Here is a 13,357-nt window from a genome sequence, read left to right as displayed (position 1 = left end):
CTTTATATGCAGAACACAACACAATTATTGTGTTCTTTTGTACTGTTTGGTAACACAGCTCCACCACTCACCAAGTGAAGAAACAGACTCAGATTTGGACTGCAGTTCCTTCATTTTGGCATCCAGGTTGGTCTGCAGATCTACATGCACATTTAGACACATTTGTAACAAGTGTTGATCCCACAGACAGAACAAGTTCAAACATTTGAATACCTTAAACAGGGCTATCTGAGGACTGTGAACAATATACACTCACCTAAAGGATTATTAGGAACACCATACTAATACTGTGTTTGACCCTATCCTATAAATATGGGCCAACATTTCTAAAGAATGCTTCCAGCAACTTGTTGAATCAATGACACAAAGAATTAAGGCAGTTCTGAAGGCGAAAGGGATCCCCCACACCATTACACCCCCACCACCACCAGCCTGCCCAGTGGTAACAAGGCATGACAGATCCATGTTCTCATTCTGTTTACGCCAAATTCTGACTCTACCATCTGAATGTCTCAACAGAAATCGAGACTCATCAGACCTGGCAACATTTTTCCAGTCTTCAACTGTCCAATTTTGGTGTGCTCGTGCAAATTGTAGCCTCATTTTCCTATTTTTAGTGTACATGAGTGGTAGCCGGTGGGGTCTTCTGCTGGTGTAGCTCATCCGCCTCAAGGTTGTTCGGGTTGTGGCTTCACAAATGCTTTGCTGCATACCTCGGTTGTAACGAGTGGTTATTTGAGTCAGTTGATCTTCTATCAGCTTGAATCAGTCGGCCCATTCTCCTCTGACCTCTAGCATCAACAAGGCATTTTTGCCCCCCAGGACTGCAGCATACTGGATGTTTTTCCTTTTTCAGACCATTCTTTGTAAACCCTAGAAATGTTTGTGTGTGAAAATCCCAGTAACTGAACAGATTGTGAAATACTCAGACCAGCCCGTCTGGCACCAACAACCATGCAAAGCTCAAAGTTGCTTAGATCACCTTTCTTTCCCATTCTGACATTCAGTTTGAAGTTCAGGAGATTGTCTAGACCTGGACCACACCCCTAAATGCATTGAAGCGGTTGCCATGTAACTGGGTGATTAGAAAATGTCATTAATGTGAAATTTAACAGGTGTTCCTAATAATCCTTTAGGTGAGTGTATTTCTAAGATACAACTTTCTTTCTTTATGCTAATCCCAATAGTTGTGGTTTTGACAGGCAACATCTGCCAGGGTTGCCCCCTCTCCCCCTCATTGTTCGCTTCACCTTTCCAATAGTTATTACCTGAAAAAGTATCCAAAGGTTGTTTGAAATGAAAGTCAATATGATTTGAGAGGAATTTGCATGTTTAAAAAACAAATCGTGAGGACCAATGTAATACATCATTCAAAACTTGTAGCACACTTAGAATGTTTAAAAAAAGATATAAAAATAATTTAGTGAATATATAAATACATGATCAGAAAGCCACATTGCCATTAGTATGTACAGAATTGTCTGCCTGTATTGGATTGTAAAAGGGTAAGCATAATAAGCTGTAGCAGGCTACACCAGTTTCAGACTTATTATTATTATTATGTGTATTGTTGTATTATCCTATTTCTAACAACAATTCATTTTATTTTATTTTTGACATTAAACCCATTCATTTTCCTGAATGGAGTCAAAAGGGTGAGACGTTACTGGCCTGTACGGACAGTAAGTAACAAGTCACACACTACACTCACCTTTAAGTTTGTGCTCAAACCCGGTACACTGTGCCTCCGTCTGGTTCAGTTTGTTCTGCAGTGCTAGTAAAAAAAAAAACACATTCATCTTTTTTGTTTATTGCTTTTTTGTATCTTGTAAGAAAAACCTACACATGCTAGTGCTGAACTCACCCTTGATCTCAGCTTGATCACGGATGCGCTCCTCCACTTTTGCCTTCAGTTGTTCTCTCAGCTCTAGGAAAAGTCAGGTATGCTTCAGCTATTGCTAAAGTGTGATTTATGGTTCTGCGGAGGCTCCACGCAGATATAGCCTACTACACCATAGCCTACTACATATTTAGATATCAGATCCCTTCTAATGGGAGGCATGAAAACCTTTTTATTGTAGCATACTCTTCTGTGGTCTCATATGTTATAATTGTAAAAGTGTATTAATTTTAGTATTATGTGGGTGGCTTCATTGTTGAGCTATATTTTTTTCACTTGGCATACGTTTTTATGTTATGCTTGGCCTTTTTTTTTACTGTTATTAATTTGCAAATAAAGCATTAATAAAAAATAGTAAAGTCATCGCAGGATTCATCAAATAAACAACAAACGTTAACATCAGGGAGACAACATTAACATCCACAAATCTGCCAACTATAGGCTATGTGTGGCTATCGTTAATTTCGTCCAGAACACTGAATTGAACTACATTTCACCTGATGCAACTGGTCGGCATCTTTCATTTCCTGTCTGGTAAATGCCCATTTCTTACCAACAATTATTTTCCCAGACTTGACAAAACATCTCCAGAGCCACAGAAGTCTGTTTTCACAAGCTGAGAAACAGGTATGATGCGTGAACTGACCTTTAAATGTAACATTTATGAAGTGCCTCTTTAAATTAATCTATACAGTTAGACTTATATAGTATCAGTGGAGTGTGTGTGTGTGTGTGTGCGTGTGTGTGTGTGTATGTGTGTGTGTGTGTGCAGGCTGAAAGATTCAAAGATATTTAATAAACTTGTGTGTGACTCACTGGCATAGATCGTCTTATCTTCCACATTACTCAGTCTGTTTTGGAGATCTGAGAAGAAAGAAAAGCATCATTTGTTTTGGGTGGGGGTAATATCACAGTGTATTCTCTGCACTCTGCTCTGCTGAACAGAACTAATAGTTTACCTTGTACATAATCCTCAAGTTGGTTCTTCTCATTTTGCAGTCCTAGCATTGAGACAGAAAAGACAGCGACATTTATACATTTCATCAAGAATCAATAGAGCAACTATTACTTTCCCTTCCCTATTTTACTGAATTAATCTACTTATTGCCAGAGGGCTGAACAGAACTGAACTGTTATTCTCCGTGATCTGCTCTTCTAACTGCTGCTGCAGCTGTTTGAGGTTGGCATCCTTCTCGCGCAGCTGCTGCTGCAGGCGATCCGCGTCCTCCTGGCTCTGTTGCAGTTGTCTTTGTAAATCTGATGAAATATTCAGTTCAAAAACAGCATCAAATGACTCACTGGATCTCAAGAACAATTATATGTACAGAGTGATAATGAGGTCATATTGAGCATCTCACCGGCACAGTGGGTGACATCATCAGTGCAGCACATTTTCAGTTCCTTGACCTCTTCATTTAAGTCTGACAGAGGAAGGAGGTCAAAACACAGATATGTATCAAACACCAAGTCAAGAACAAGTTGCAAAGGAATAGTTCAACATTATGGTAGCCACAGCCAGAAGTCAGGTTAGCTTAGCTTAGCATAAAGACTAGAAACGAGGAACCAGCCAGCCTGCAGAGATTTCAGGAAGTGTCTGCTCCCGACCAAGAAATAGTCTGACACATAACCCCATGTAAAAACACAACATTTTTACACAATAACTTTAATACCTTTGGACAGAGCTAGGCTAGCAGTTTCCCTGTTTCCAGTCTTTGTGGTAAGCTAACCGGCTTCTGGCTGTAGCATTATTGCATAAAAACATGAGTGGTATCAATCTTATGATCTAACTCTATGATAAAAAGCAAATAAGCGTATTTCCCAAAATGTCAAACAATGTTCAGTAGGCTACATACCTTTATTTGCGCTTTCAAGTCTTTTGTTCACTCTTTGTTGTGTTTCTAGTTGTTGTTCCAATTCTGAGAGAGAAGACAAAAAATAACCACAGTTGTATGAAAGACCAAAAAGATTTTTTTTAACATCATTCCAGATAAAGTAGGAAGGTTGTAGATGAAGACAGATCATTTAATCTTTACTCTGTATTTAAAAGATCTATTCTAGTAAGACATCATGTGTTGGATCAGCAGAGACACAATAGTAGTGAAGTAACAGAATTACAAACCATTGCTATTTTCAGCAGGTTTGGATGTCTTTTTCTGAGCCTTTTTCAGTTGTGTCCTCAAATCAGCAATCTCCATTACTAGCAGAGACACAGACACAGCTGCAGTTATTTTGTGCTTAAAGGAAACAAACATGACGCGAAACTCTAGCAAATAAGAAATGTTCTCACTCAAGTTAAAATTCTTTGCATCGGCTTCCTGGAGTCGAAGTTCACTGTCTTGCAGTTGCAGTGTTATCAATTCCAGTCTCTTTCGCAGCTCTGAAGATGATTTAGAGGTCAATGAAATACAAAATCATGAAATCAAAATCTGGGTATCATTGTATGTCTCGCTTTGTGGCACATTACAATGTAACAATCACATTTTCTTTACCTCGGCGTTCTCAGTGCTTGTATCTCTAAGCGCGCCTAATATCTCGTATTCTAGTGGTTTGATTTTCTTGTGAAGTTCCATAATCTGAGCGCTAAAAAAAAACAAGCTACTTTTAGTTCTCTGATGCCATTTGACAATTCTGTTGTTTGGTTTTTCTGACCAAACCACTTACTTAGATTAGCGATCCTTGTATCACTTGAGTTCAGCAACAGTGTCTTTTCTTCTATCTGATTTCTGATGTCATCCAGTTCATTCTCCGATCTCCGGAAAGACAGAATGGATGTTTTATTTTCTCAGAATGTATGAAAAGCATTCATAATAAGTGACCTGTATATATTGCTCCCCACCTTTAATTCTGTCCAATGCTGCTTGTGTCTGACGCTTTTCTTGCTTCTCCAATCTTGCTATTTCATCTTGATGAGCCAAAATTTTAAACACTAACAGAAGAAAGCTTGGATGAGATCCATTCAGTGGAAACAACACCATGATCAACAACCACGGAACAATTCATTTTTACTGTCATTTTGATCATGACTCACTCAGTTTAGTATTTTCATTGTTTTCATCTTGAATTCCGTCCACCAAATTATTCAAATGGTCTTGGAGTGCTGCAGAGCAACGGACGTAGAACAACATCATTCCATGTGAGTGCTTGTTTTGTTTTGACAGTTTATTAAAAACATTTGGAGGCTATTACGTTATTGCTCTGCTCCTTAGTCAAGATATGTGTCTGTCACTCACCTCTAATCATTTCGTAATCTGTGTCATTTGCTGCCACATATGACAGTTTCTCAATCTGTGTTTGTATTGCAATGATCTGTAGAACTGGAAAAAGAGTTCAACTTTGATAATCATATTAACCTCCCATCTTGATTATACATATAATTCAGGGATTGTGACTCCTTCAGTCGGTTGTTAATCATGTTCCACTCACTTCTTTGTGGTTGAGCACTGCTTGCTTTTAGCTCTTCGGTTTTTCTGGCCAGCTCATTATTTTTCTCATCTATAAGTTTTTGAAGCTCTGCAGAATAAAAACAAAACAATTTCACACCATTGTCTAAATGTGTCTCTGTCTCTAAGCTGCACAGGTCCCATATTTTGTGCACCAATTGAAGTGCGTAATTAAATGGAAACCAAATATCCCAGAAATGGTAAATACTTCATATCAAGCAAAGATGGAATATGTCAACAAATAGGCACTATTAAACTGTATAGTGACACACAAACACAGACACACACTGACCGTTGATCTTGGTTTCAGATTTCGTGTTCTGTAGTTGTCTCTTCAGCTCCTCCAGTTGCAGGGTTAATGTAGAAACCTGGAGAGCTGAAAGAACCACATTTAAAAGCAACTGTAGAACCATATTTAAATTGTCTAAAGTTTTTCCTTATCCTTCAAACTTTATATGCAGAACACAACACAATTATTGTGTTCTTTTGTACTGTTTGGTAACACAGCTCCACCACTCACCAAGTGAAGAAACAGACTCAGATTTGGACTGCAGTTCCTTCATTTTGGCATCCAGGTTGGTCTGCAGATCTACATGCACATTTAGACACATTTGTAACAAGTGTTGATCCCACAAACAGAACAAGTTCAAACATTTGAATACCTTAAACAGGGCTATCTGAGGACTGTGAACAATATATTTCTAAGATACAACTTTCTTTCTTTATGCTAATCCCAATAGTTGTGGTTTTGACAGGCAACATCTGCCAGGGTTGCCCCCTCTCCCCCTCATTGTTCGCTTCACCTTTCCAATAGTTATTACCTGAAAAAGTATCCAAAGGTTGTTTAGAAAGAAAGTCAATATGATTTGAGAGGAATTTGCATGTTTAAAAAACAAATTGTGAGGACCAATGTAATACATCATTCAAAACTTTTAGCACACTTAGAATGTTTAAAAAAAGATATAAAAATAATTTATTGAATATATAAATACATGATCAGAAAGCCACATTGCCATTAGTATGAGAACTTGTAAACTCAACAACCTAATTTCCATTTTAAAAGGTGAGTTTTTATCTAATTCTTCTGCTTTAGTGAAAATGGATTCATGTTTGAAGGGGGAAGCACCCAGTGGTTGTAATATACAGAATTGTCTAGGGTAAGCATAATAAGCTGTAGCAGGCTACACCAGTTTCAGACTTATTATTATTATTATTATTATTTTATTATTATTATTATTATTATTATTATTATTATTATTATGTGTATTGTTGTATTATCCTATTTCTAACAACAATTCATTTTATTTTATTTTTGACATTAAACCCATTCATTTTCCTGAATGGAGTCAAAAGGGTGAGACGTTACTGGCCTGTATGGACAGTAAGTAACAAGTCACACACTACACTCACCTTTAAGTTTGTGCTCAAACCCGGTACACTGTGCCTCCGTCTGGTTCAGTTTGTTCTGCAGTGCTAGTAAAAAAAAAACACATTCATCTTTTTTGTTTATTGCTTTTTTGTATCTTGTAAGAGAAACCTGCACATGCTAGTGCTGAACTCACCCTTGATCTCAGCTTGATCACGGATGCGCTCCTCCACTTTTGCCTTCAGTTGTTCTCTCAGCTCTAGGAAAAGTCAGGTATGCTTCAGCTATTGCTAAAGTGTGATTTATGGTTCTGCGGAGGCTCCACGCAGATATAGCCTACTACACCATAGCCTACTACATATTTAGATATCAGATCCCCTTCTAATGGGAGGCATGAAAACCTTTTTATTGTAGCCTACTCTTCTGTGGTCTCATACGTTATAATTGTAAAAGTCTATTCATTTTAGTGTTATGTGGGTGGCTTCATTGTTGAGCTATATTTTATAATTATAATTAATATTATATTTTATAAACAAACGTTAACATCAGGGAGACAACGTTAACATCCACAAATCTGCCAACTATAGGCTATGTGTGGCTATCGTTAATTTAAGAGTTTAAACAGCGTTCAATTAATTGTATCATGCTCACTAACTTAACCGTGACTTCATTTAGAAAATAATTTGCGATTTCATATTCTGACCCTCTGAATTTACCGTTGGACACGCCCAGGCATGAGATGGGAGGCATGAGACGAGAGTGGCCTGAAGTTTATACTTGTGCGTCGATCTCTTTAAGAGAACAGCAGGGCCGGCATGTGTGTGTGCGTGGGGAGCGTGTGGTAGAGCGAGCGAGAAAGTGACGGCGATTAGCTTCAGAGCGAGTACTCTAGAGTCATAGTGAGAGAAACAAAGTGTCTCCCCTGTGCTTTCTGACCATGGTGGGAAAGCTGGGGCAGGAAAGGTTAACCCTCTCCTTGATTTCATGTAGTCTATAGAGAAGGAAAACCAGGAAATGAGTCGCTACCGAGCCACGGCCGAGCAACGTTGCGTCGCCGCGAAGTGTAGTTAGATTTTCCGAGAGGTGCACGTCAGGTTACGGCGTAGGGTCTGGCGTAGGGTCCGTGTGTCCACGTACCTACGTACGTAGCCATGGCGTAGATTTAACACAGAAGCATAAATCACGCTTAATACATGAACTCAATAATGGTCAAAGCAGAGAAATGAGACACTCACTAGTAATGGCAGCAGACGCTGTTTGGTCCTTATTGTGCTCTCCTTTTTCTAGGTTCCTGAGTTGGTTTTGCAGATCAGTGATTGTCAGAACTTAGGAACACAGAAAGAAGATATGATACAGACCATTTCCTCAGCTATGAATGTGGACACCATGTTCCCTCTTTACTTACTCAACCTGGCAGTTGTCTGGTTTTTCTCATTCAGCTCGTTGACGTATTTCTGCAGCTGGATCTTCAGATCATCAGTGAGCTCTGAGACAAATTTAAATAAATTTAAACATATGTATTAGTTGCATGCAGAATATCAGGATACAATAATACAAATATAGCCAACACAATACAATTACAATACAATACAGACAACCTTAGCAGCAGGTGATCTTTTGTTTGCTTGGGGATTGCTGAAAAGGTTCGCTGGAGATACTTACGTGTTACCAGAGTGGTTGGTAACTGTCTCTGCAGCTGCTCCACCTGACTCTGCAGCGTTATGATCGTCAGCACTGAAGCGCACCACAATAGAGAGGGCAAACATGTGGTTTAATTGAAGAGATACTGTAATATGATCAGAGAGATGATGAAAGAAAACTTCCTGCTCACAGATATTTAAACAAAACTCACTCAGTTTTGCGTTGTCGTCGTCACCATTGTCGTCTAATTCACTGATAAGGCCTTTCACTCTGTCTTGCAAATCTAGGAGAAAGTGAATAGTCTTTAATGTCGATTACATTTGTCATTTATGATTTCATTTCTCAAATGATGTCACTCTGAATTGGTACATTTGGCGTTCAAAATAGACTAACCTTTTACATCGTCACCAGTGCTATCATTGGCAGCCTTTTTCTGAAGGTCCCAGATGTTGTTCTGCAGCTCGATGATTGTTAAAACTGAAAACACGAGGTTGCATCGTTTCATGTTCATGAATTAGAATTCATTTTGGACTTCAACAGTTGACCAAGGTGATCACAGTGTATAAAATCAAGTGCTTACTTATTTTGGGGTTGGGAATCAGTCTCTCCATGTCAGCAGTCTTGGAGTTAAGTTCTTCTTGTTTCTCCTCCAGTTGCCTCTGCAGCTCTGTGAGGAGACAAAGTGATAACAGTGATAACTGGGAGAGGCAGAGACAATAAATGTGACACAAAAAGATGTAAATAAGTGTTTAAAAACTAATTCACTTTGGTTAGAAGAAATTAAGAAAATATGATCATGTAATGAGTGCATTTAAAAAATGTTTTAACCAAAGCAGGTCATTTTGCTCTAACAAGCGGATCAATCAAAGCAACATCTGACTGAACTTTCTCAATGTGAAACTAAATGGTTATTACGGATACATATTTGCAGTGAGAAACATTCAATGTGTGACTCACCTGAGATCCTGTCTGGATCACTTGCAGCGGAGATCAGATCCCTCAGAGTCTTCAGATCACCATGCAAGTTTATCACGTTCAGAACTGAATCAGATAAACAGAGCAAACATCACTACACATCTTATACTTCTGAAGAAAAAAAAACAAAGCAGGAGAGAGCTCTTATGGAGAGATTTCAGCTTTATGTAAACACTAATGGAAATGCTGCATAGGAACACTACTCACTGAGTGCTGCTTTGGAGTTTCTGGTTCTGTTCAGTTCTACAATCTTCTGTTCAATTTCAGTCTTTACCACTGATAGAAACACACACATAACCCAAATCAGAACTGAAACTACAATATGACTCATCAGAGCCTTTAGCTGAAGTTGTGTTTACAACTTACCCTCATATCTTTCCTCAAATCCAGAGCATTCTTTGCTCTTTAATTGCAGTTTCCTCTGCAGCTCTGTTGCACAGGATAAAGTCAGGTCATCGAAAACGATCAACTGAAATTGTGCTTTGAAGTTTTCGGAGCACTTTTTAATGGACTCACCATTTATTTCAGCCTGGGCTATGGCAAATTCCTTTTCTTTGGCTTGAAGCAGAGTCTGAAGAGCTGATTTAAAAAATAATTAAATGGAAGAGATTTGAGTCCAAGTGTAAGATACCAACTATTTATGGGATCAGTTTGTGGCAGTTATCAGCTGATTTCCTGCCTGACTTTAACAGTAGAAGAAGTAGAGGAGGACTCACTGGTGGCTTGACTTGTTGATGTCGTATGGTGCTGCTCATCATCGTCCAGCTCTCTCACCTCTTTCATTACGCTGATGAATTTCATGACTGGTCGATGAAAAAAAAGAAAAGACTTTTGGAGGTGGTATAAGTATGCTGTTAACAGGTGCTTTGTTGGTGTTTTCCTTGTGGAGATAACACACCATTTAAAATAGAAAGATTTTGGTAAAATACAATTTAAGGGCAGAGATCGGACCGCCTCTTTTTAATACTCATACTTACTCAGTTGTGACTGGGCATAGTCTGTTTCCTCCAGGTGTTTCTGTAAGTTAGCTTGCTGTTTCTTCTCTTCCTCCAAAATAACTCTTAGCTCTAGGATGAAAATAACAATCGAAATTGTATTTTTTAAATCACCTTTCATTACAGGTAAACTCAAAGTGCTTTACATTAACATATTAAAATATAAGCATAAATAACAAAAATAAGAATACAGTATAACAAAAAACAAGAGTGACCACACAAATTCACGCATGCAGGCATGCACGCACGCACGCACATACACACACACACACACACACACACACACACACACACACACACACTTAATCAAGGAACTGTAAGGTTTGTTATCAATTCATAAGCTCTCATTCAATAAGTAAAAGTGTGAATTTCATCTTAATAAATTTAAGTAAATCAAGTTTCATAGAGCTGCTCACCTTTAATTTGGGACTCCGTTGTCTTTTTGGCGTTTAACATTAACTGTCTAAAATGCTCCACCTCTGTCTGCAGAAACAAGATTTCCTTGGCTGGAGAAAAAAAGATCAAGGATGCCAAATAAATGCTGTAGTAAAGCCAACTATAACAACAACAAAAACTGCATTTTGTTAAGTTGCACACTTACTAAGTTCTGTGTTACTCTCCTCACGGTTCAACTGTACGATCTTTCTTCTAAGGAGCTCAGCTTTTTGCTTCCACTGCCTCTGGTAATCTAAATAAATTAACAAGAAATGAAGCTTTAGTAACATAAGATTTGTCACATACAGGATAAGACAGGATCTAATAACACTATAAGATATCAGTATGGACACAAAGTATAGGGACTCACCAGCAGCACTAGCTCTGGATCTCTCAATGTGGACACTGATGAGCCTCTGCATCACTGTGATCTTAGTGTGCACAGAAATCAGCTCCAGCACTGGACGACCAACAGAGAATGTGTCAGGAAAAGTTACATCCTGATCCGAACCTTTAACATTGTTATTTATAAAGAAAATATTGACAAATGTGGAGAGATGCACTGACTAGCTGAGTCTGCATCTTCTTTGGCTCGCAGCTCACTGATCTTCCTGTCCAGCTGCCCTTGTAGAGCTGATGAAGTGAAAGTGATTAAGCAGAGAACAAATCATAAACACAGACATTTAATGCAAACAGATGGATTCCTGCAAAACAAAACTGCTAAACAGGAAGAAGATATAAAGTGACATGATGTAAAAGTGAGATTATGTAACTTTTAGGATCAGCGGCGACAAACAATCATGTGATACTGGTAAATACTTTAAGATTCCATATAGTAAAAAGTGAGATTTCCAGTACTTTTTTTAATTACAATGCAGGTATATATAAAAAAAAAAATTGGTTCCCAACTGGGAAAATTCAGGTGAACACCCCCACAACACAGCTACATTTTGGTACCTGACTTGCCGCCTTGACGTCATATTACGCAAAAACATGGCAGATGAAAATAAATGTTGGGCTACGAAACGTTTTATTAATTTCATGTATTGCATATCAATCTTTTGCTCACATGTAATTTGTAATATGAGGTTGTAACCTTCAGTTGCTGTCCACGCAGATTGACATAGATTAGTTAGAAAAGTTATTTATTAACATTAACAATCCTGATAACACGAATAACTTGTCAGGTAAAGCAATATTTTAGTGGTTTTAAGGGAATGTACTGGTGCAGCAACAAGTCTGGGACAAAATCAGTAATATAAAACTTCAAACTGAAAATGAATACTGGAAACGGCTATCAACATGTTGCTTAAAATCTCTGAACAATAAAATGCAGCGCATCTTCTTTGTAGCGTCCATGTTGTTTCCACTTTACAACCTTAATCTTATGAACACAATGAACTCGGAAGTAAGACTTCCCAACTCAGGAAATGGGACCATCTGAGGAGCATGTGAATGCATCATAGCATAAACTATCTAAATGTAGCTGACTCATTTAGCTAATATGTTAAGCTATTGTTAGCAGCACAAATGCGGAAGAGTCAGAAAGTCAGAAAACTGAGACAGTAGTGTGCATTATACAGCACAGTTTAAGTTTGCCAACTCTAGCCACATAAGCTACAAGACCAAGTAAGGCTATGGCAGCAAAAAACCCTGACTGTATTACATTTCACAATGGTGCACGTTCATTCTAATTTAGACATTTGATTTGTTAAAGGAAAAATGGGTTCTTCTCTCAAAAGCCTCACTTCAGATTTATCAACTGAATTACGGACAAACTATTTTTATACCTTAACATGCAAATAAACAAATATTTCAGTCAATTGGGCAGCAATTTACCCAAAATGTTGTTGTCCGGCTGAAGATTAGTTTCTCCTCTTCTTGATTGTGCCCGTTCCTTATCCCAGATCTGATTTTGCAGTGAGATGATCTGAAGAACTGAACACCCAAAAAAAAGTCTGATCAGAACCATTTCCTACTGTGTATAGCTAATAAAAAGTTTGTGTGTAGCTGTATAGTGTATATATAAAGTTTGTGTAAAGTTAATATATAAAGATTGTGTATAGCTTCTATATAAAGTTTATACAAATCAAAATAGATCAGCATCTTGGGACTTCACCACTGCTCACAGCTGTTCTACAAATGTCTTATAAATCTTACTGAGCGCCGAGTTTGGGTGGCTGCTTTCCATCTGCTGCGTCTTCACGTTCAGTTCATTGATCTTCTCTTGCTGCTCTCTCTGCAGCACTGCGAGACACAAGTTCACATGTGAAACACTGGAATTCAAAGACATTAGCTAACAACGCCATCCTCACAGAATAAGCATTTGAAGATGCAGTTCAAGCCGAGTTCAAATAATTCAAGTTACCTGATTTACCTGATTTACCTGAGTTTACCTGATGAAGGTCTAAGACCGAAACATTGCATTTTTCTAAATAGATTATTGCTTGCGTAATGGTCAGTGTGCGGGACTTTCTCTAAGCTTTTGATCTGCTAGTTTTGATCATATCCTACGCACCTGCCCGACAAAAGAGGTGTGAAAAAAAGCTTCGTACGTTACAAATAATTCAAGTTAAAAATTATATTAGAGTTTATTGTATCAACA

General features: G+C 38.2%; 1 protein-coding gene across 1 annotated transcript in view; it reads right to left on the bottom strand.

Annotated features, from left to right (window-relative positions):
- si:ch211-14a17.10 (protein lava lamp) overlaps window positions 1–13,357 on the bottom strand; it is a 30,714-nt gene that overhangs the window by 15,633 nt on the left and 1,724 nt on the right. Inside the window, exons 9-44 of the mRNA XM_039816176.1 lie at window positions 12,913–12,999; window positions 12,592–12,690; window positions 11,320–11,385; window positions 11,123–11,212; window positions 10,919–11,005; window positions 10,734–10,823; window positions 10,300–10,389; window positions 10,039–10,125; window positions 9,839–9,901; window positions 9,689–9,751; window positions 9,530–9,598; window positions 9,305–9,388; window positions 8,928–9,014; window positions 8,741–8,824; window positions 8,559–8,630; window positions 8,369–8,440; window positions 8,112–8,192; window positions 7,942–8,031; window positions 6,903–6,965; window positions 6,751–6,813; window positions 5,861–5,929; window positions 5,633–5,716; window positions 5,324–5,410; window positions 5,131–5,214; window positions 4,929–4,997; window positions 4,701–4,826; window positions 4,188–4,307; window positions 4,020–4,097; window positions 3,754–3,816; window positions 3,259–3,321; window positions 3,032–3,157; window positions 2,860–2,901; window positions 2,717–2,764; window positions 1,865–1,927; window positions 1,712–1,774; window positions 72–140 (exon numbers count right to left, since the gene is read on the bottom strand). Of these exons, the coding sequence (XP_039672110.1) occupies window positions 72–140; window positions 1,712–1,774; window positions 1,865–1,927; window positions 2,717–2,764; window positions 2,860–2,901; window positions 3,032–3,157; window positions 3,259–3,321; window positions 3,754–3,816; window positions 4,020–4,097; window positions 4,188–4,307; window positions 4,701–4,826; window positions 4,929–4,997; window positions 5,131–5,214; window positions 5,324–5,410; window positions 5,633–5,716; window positions 5,861–5,929; window positions 6,751–6,813; window positions 6,903–6,965; window positions 7,942–8,031; window positions 8,112–8,192; window positions 8,369–8,440; window positions 8,559–8,630; window positions 8,741–8,824; window positions 8,928–9,014; window positions 9,305–9,388; window positions 9,530–9,598; window positions 9,689–9,751; window positions 9,839–9,901; window positions 10,039–10,125; window positions 10,300–10,389; window positions 10,734–10,823; window positions 10,919–11,005; window positions 11,123–11,212; window positions 11,320–11,385; window positions 12,592–12,690; window positions 12,913–12,999 (2,841 nt within the window). The remainder of the gene's footprint in view (window positions 1–71; window positions 141–1,711; window positions 1,775–1,864; window positions 1,928–2,716; window positions 2,765–2,859; window positions 2,902–3,031; window positions 3,158–3,258; window positions 3,322–3,753; window positions 3,817–4,019; window positions 4,098–4,187; window positions 4,308–4,700; window positions 4,827–4,928; window positions 4,998–5,130; window positions 5,215–5,323; window positions 5,411–5,632; window positions 5,717–5,860; window positions 5,930–6,750; window positions 6,814–6,902; window positions 6,966–7,941; window positions 8,032–8,111; window positions 8,193–8,368; window positions 8,441–8,558; window positions 8,631–8,740; window positions 8,825–8,927; window positions 9,015–9,304; window positions 9,389–9,529; window positions 9,599–9,688; window positions 9,752–9,838; window positions 9,902–10,038; window positions 10,126–10,299; window positions 10,390–10,733; window positions 10,824–10,918; window positions 11,006–11,122; window positions 11,213–11,319; window positions 11,386–12,591; window positions 12,691–12,912; window positions 13,000–13,357) is intronic.

Source organism: Perca fluviatilis, chromosome 11 (genome assembly GCF_010015445.1).
Source record: "Perca fluviatilis chromosome 11, GENO_Pfluv_1.0, whole genome shotgun sequence".
NCBI classification, from domain to species: domain Eukaryota; kingdom Metazoa; phylum Chordata; class Actinopteri; order Perciformes; family Percidae; genus Perca; species Perca fluviatilis.
The sequence above is the reverse complement of the archived record's forward strand: the minus strand, read 5'-3'. Positions and strand labels throughout refer to the sequence as shown.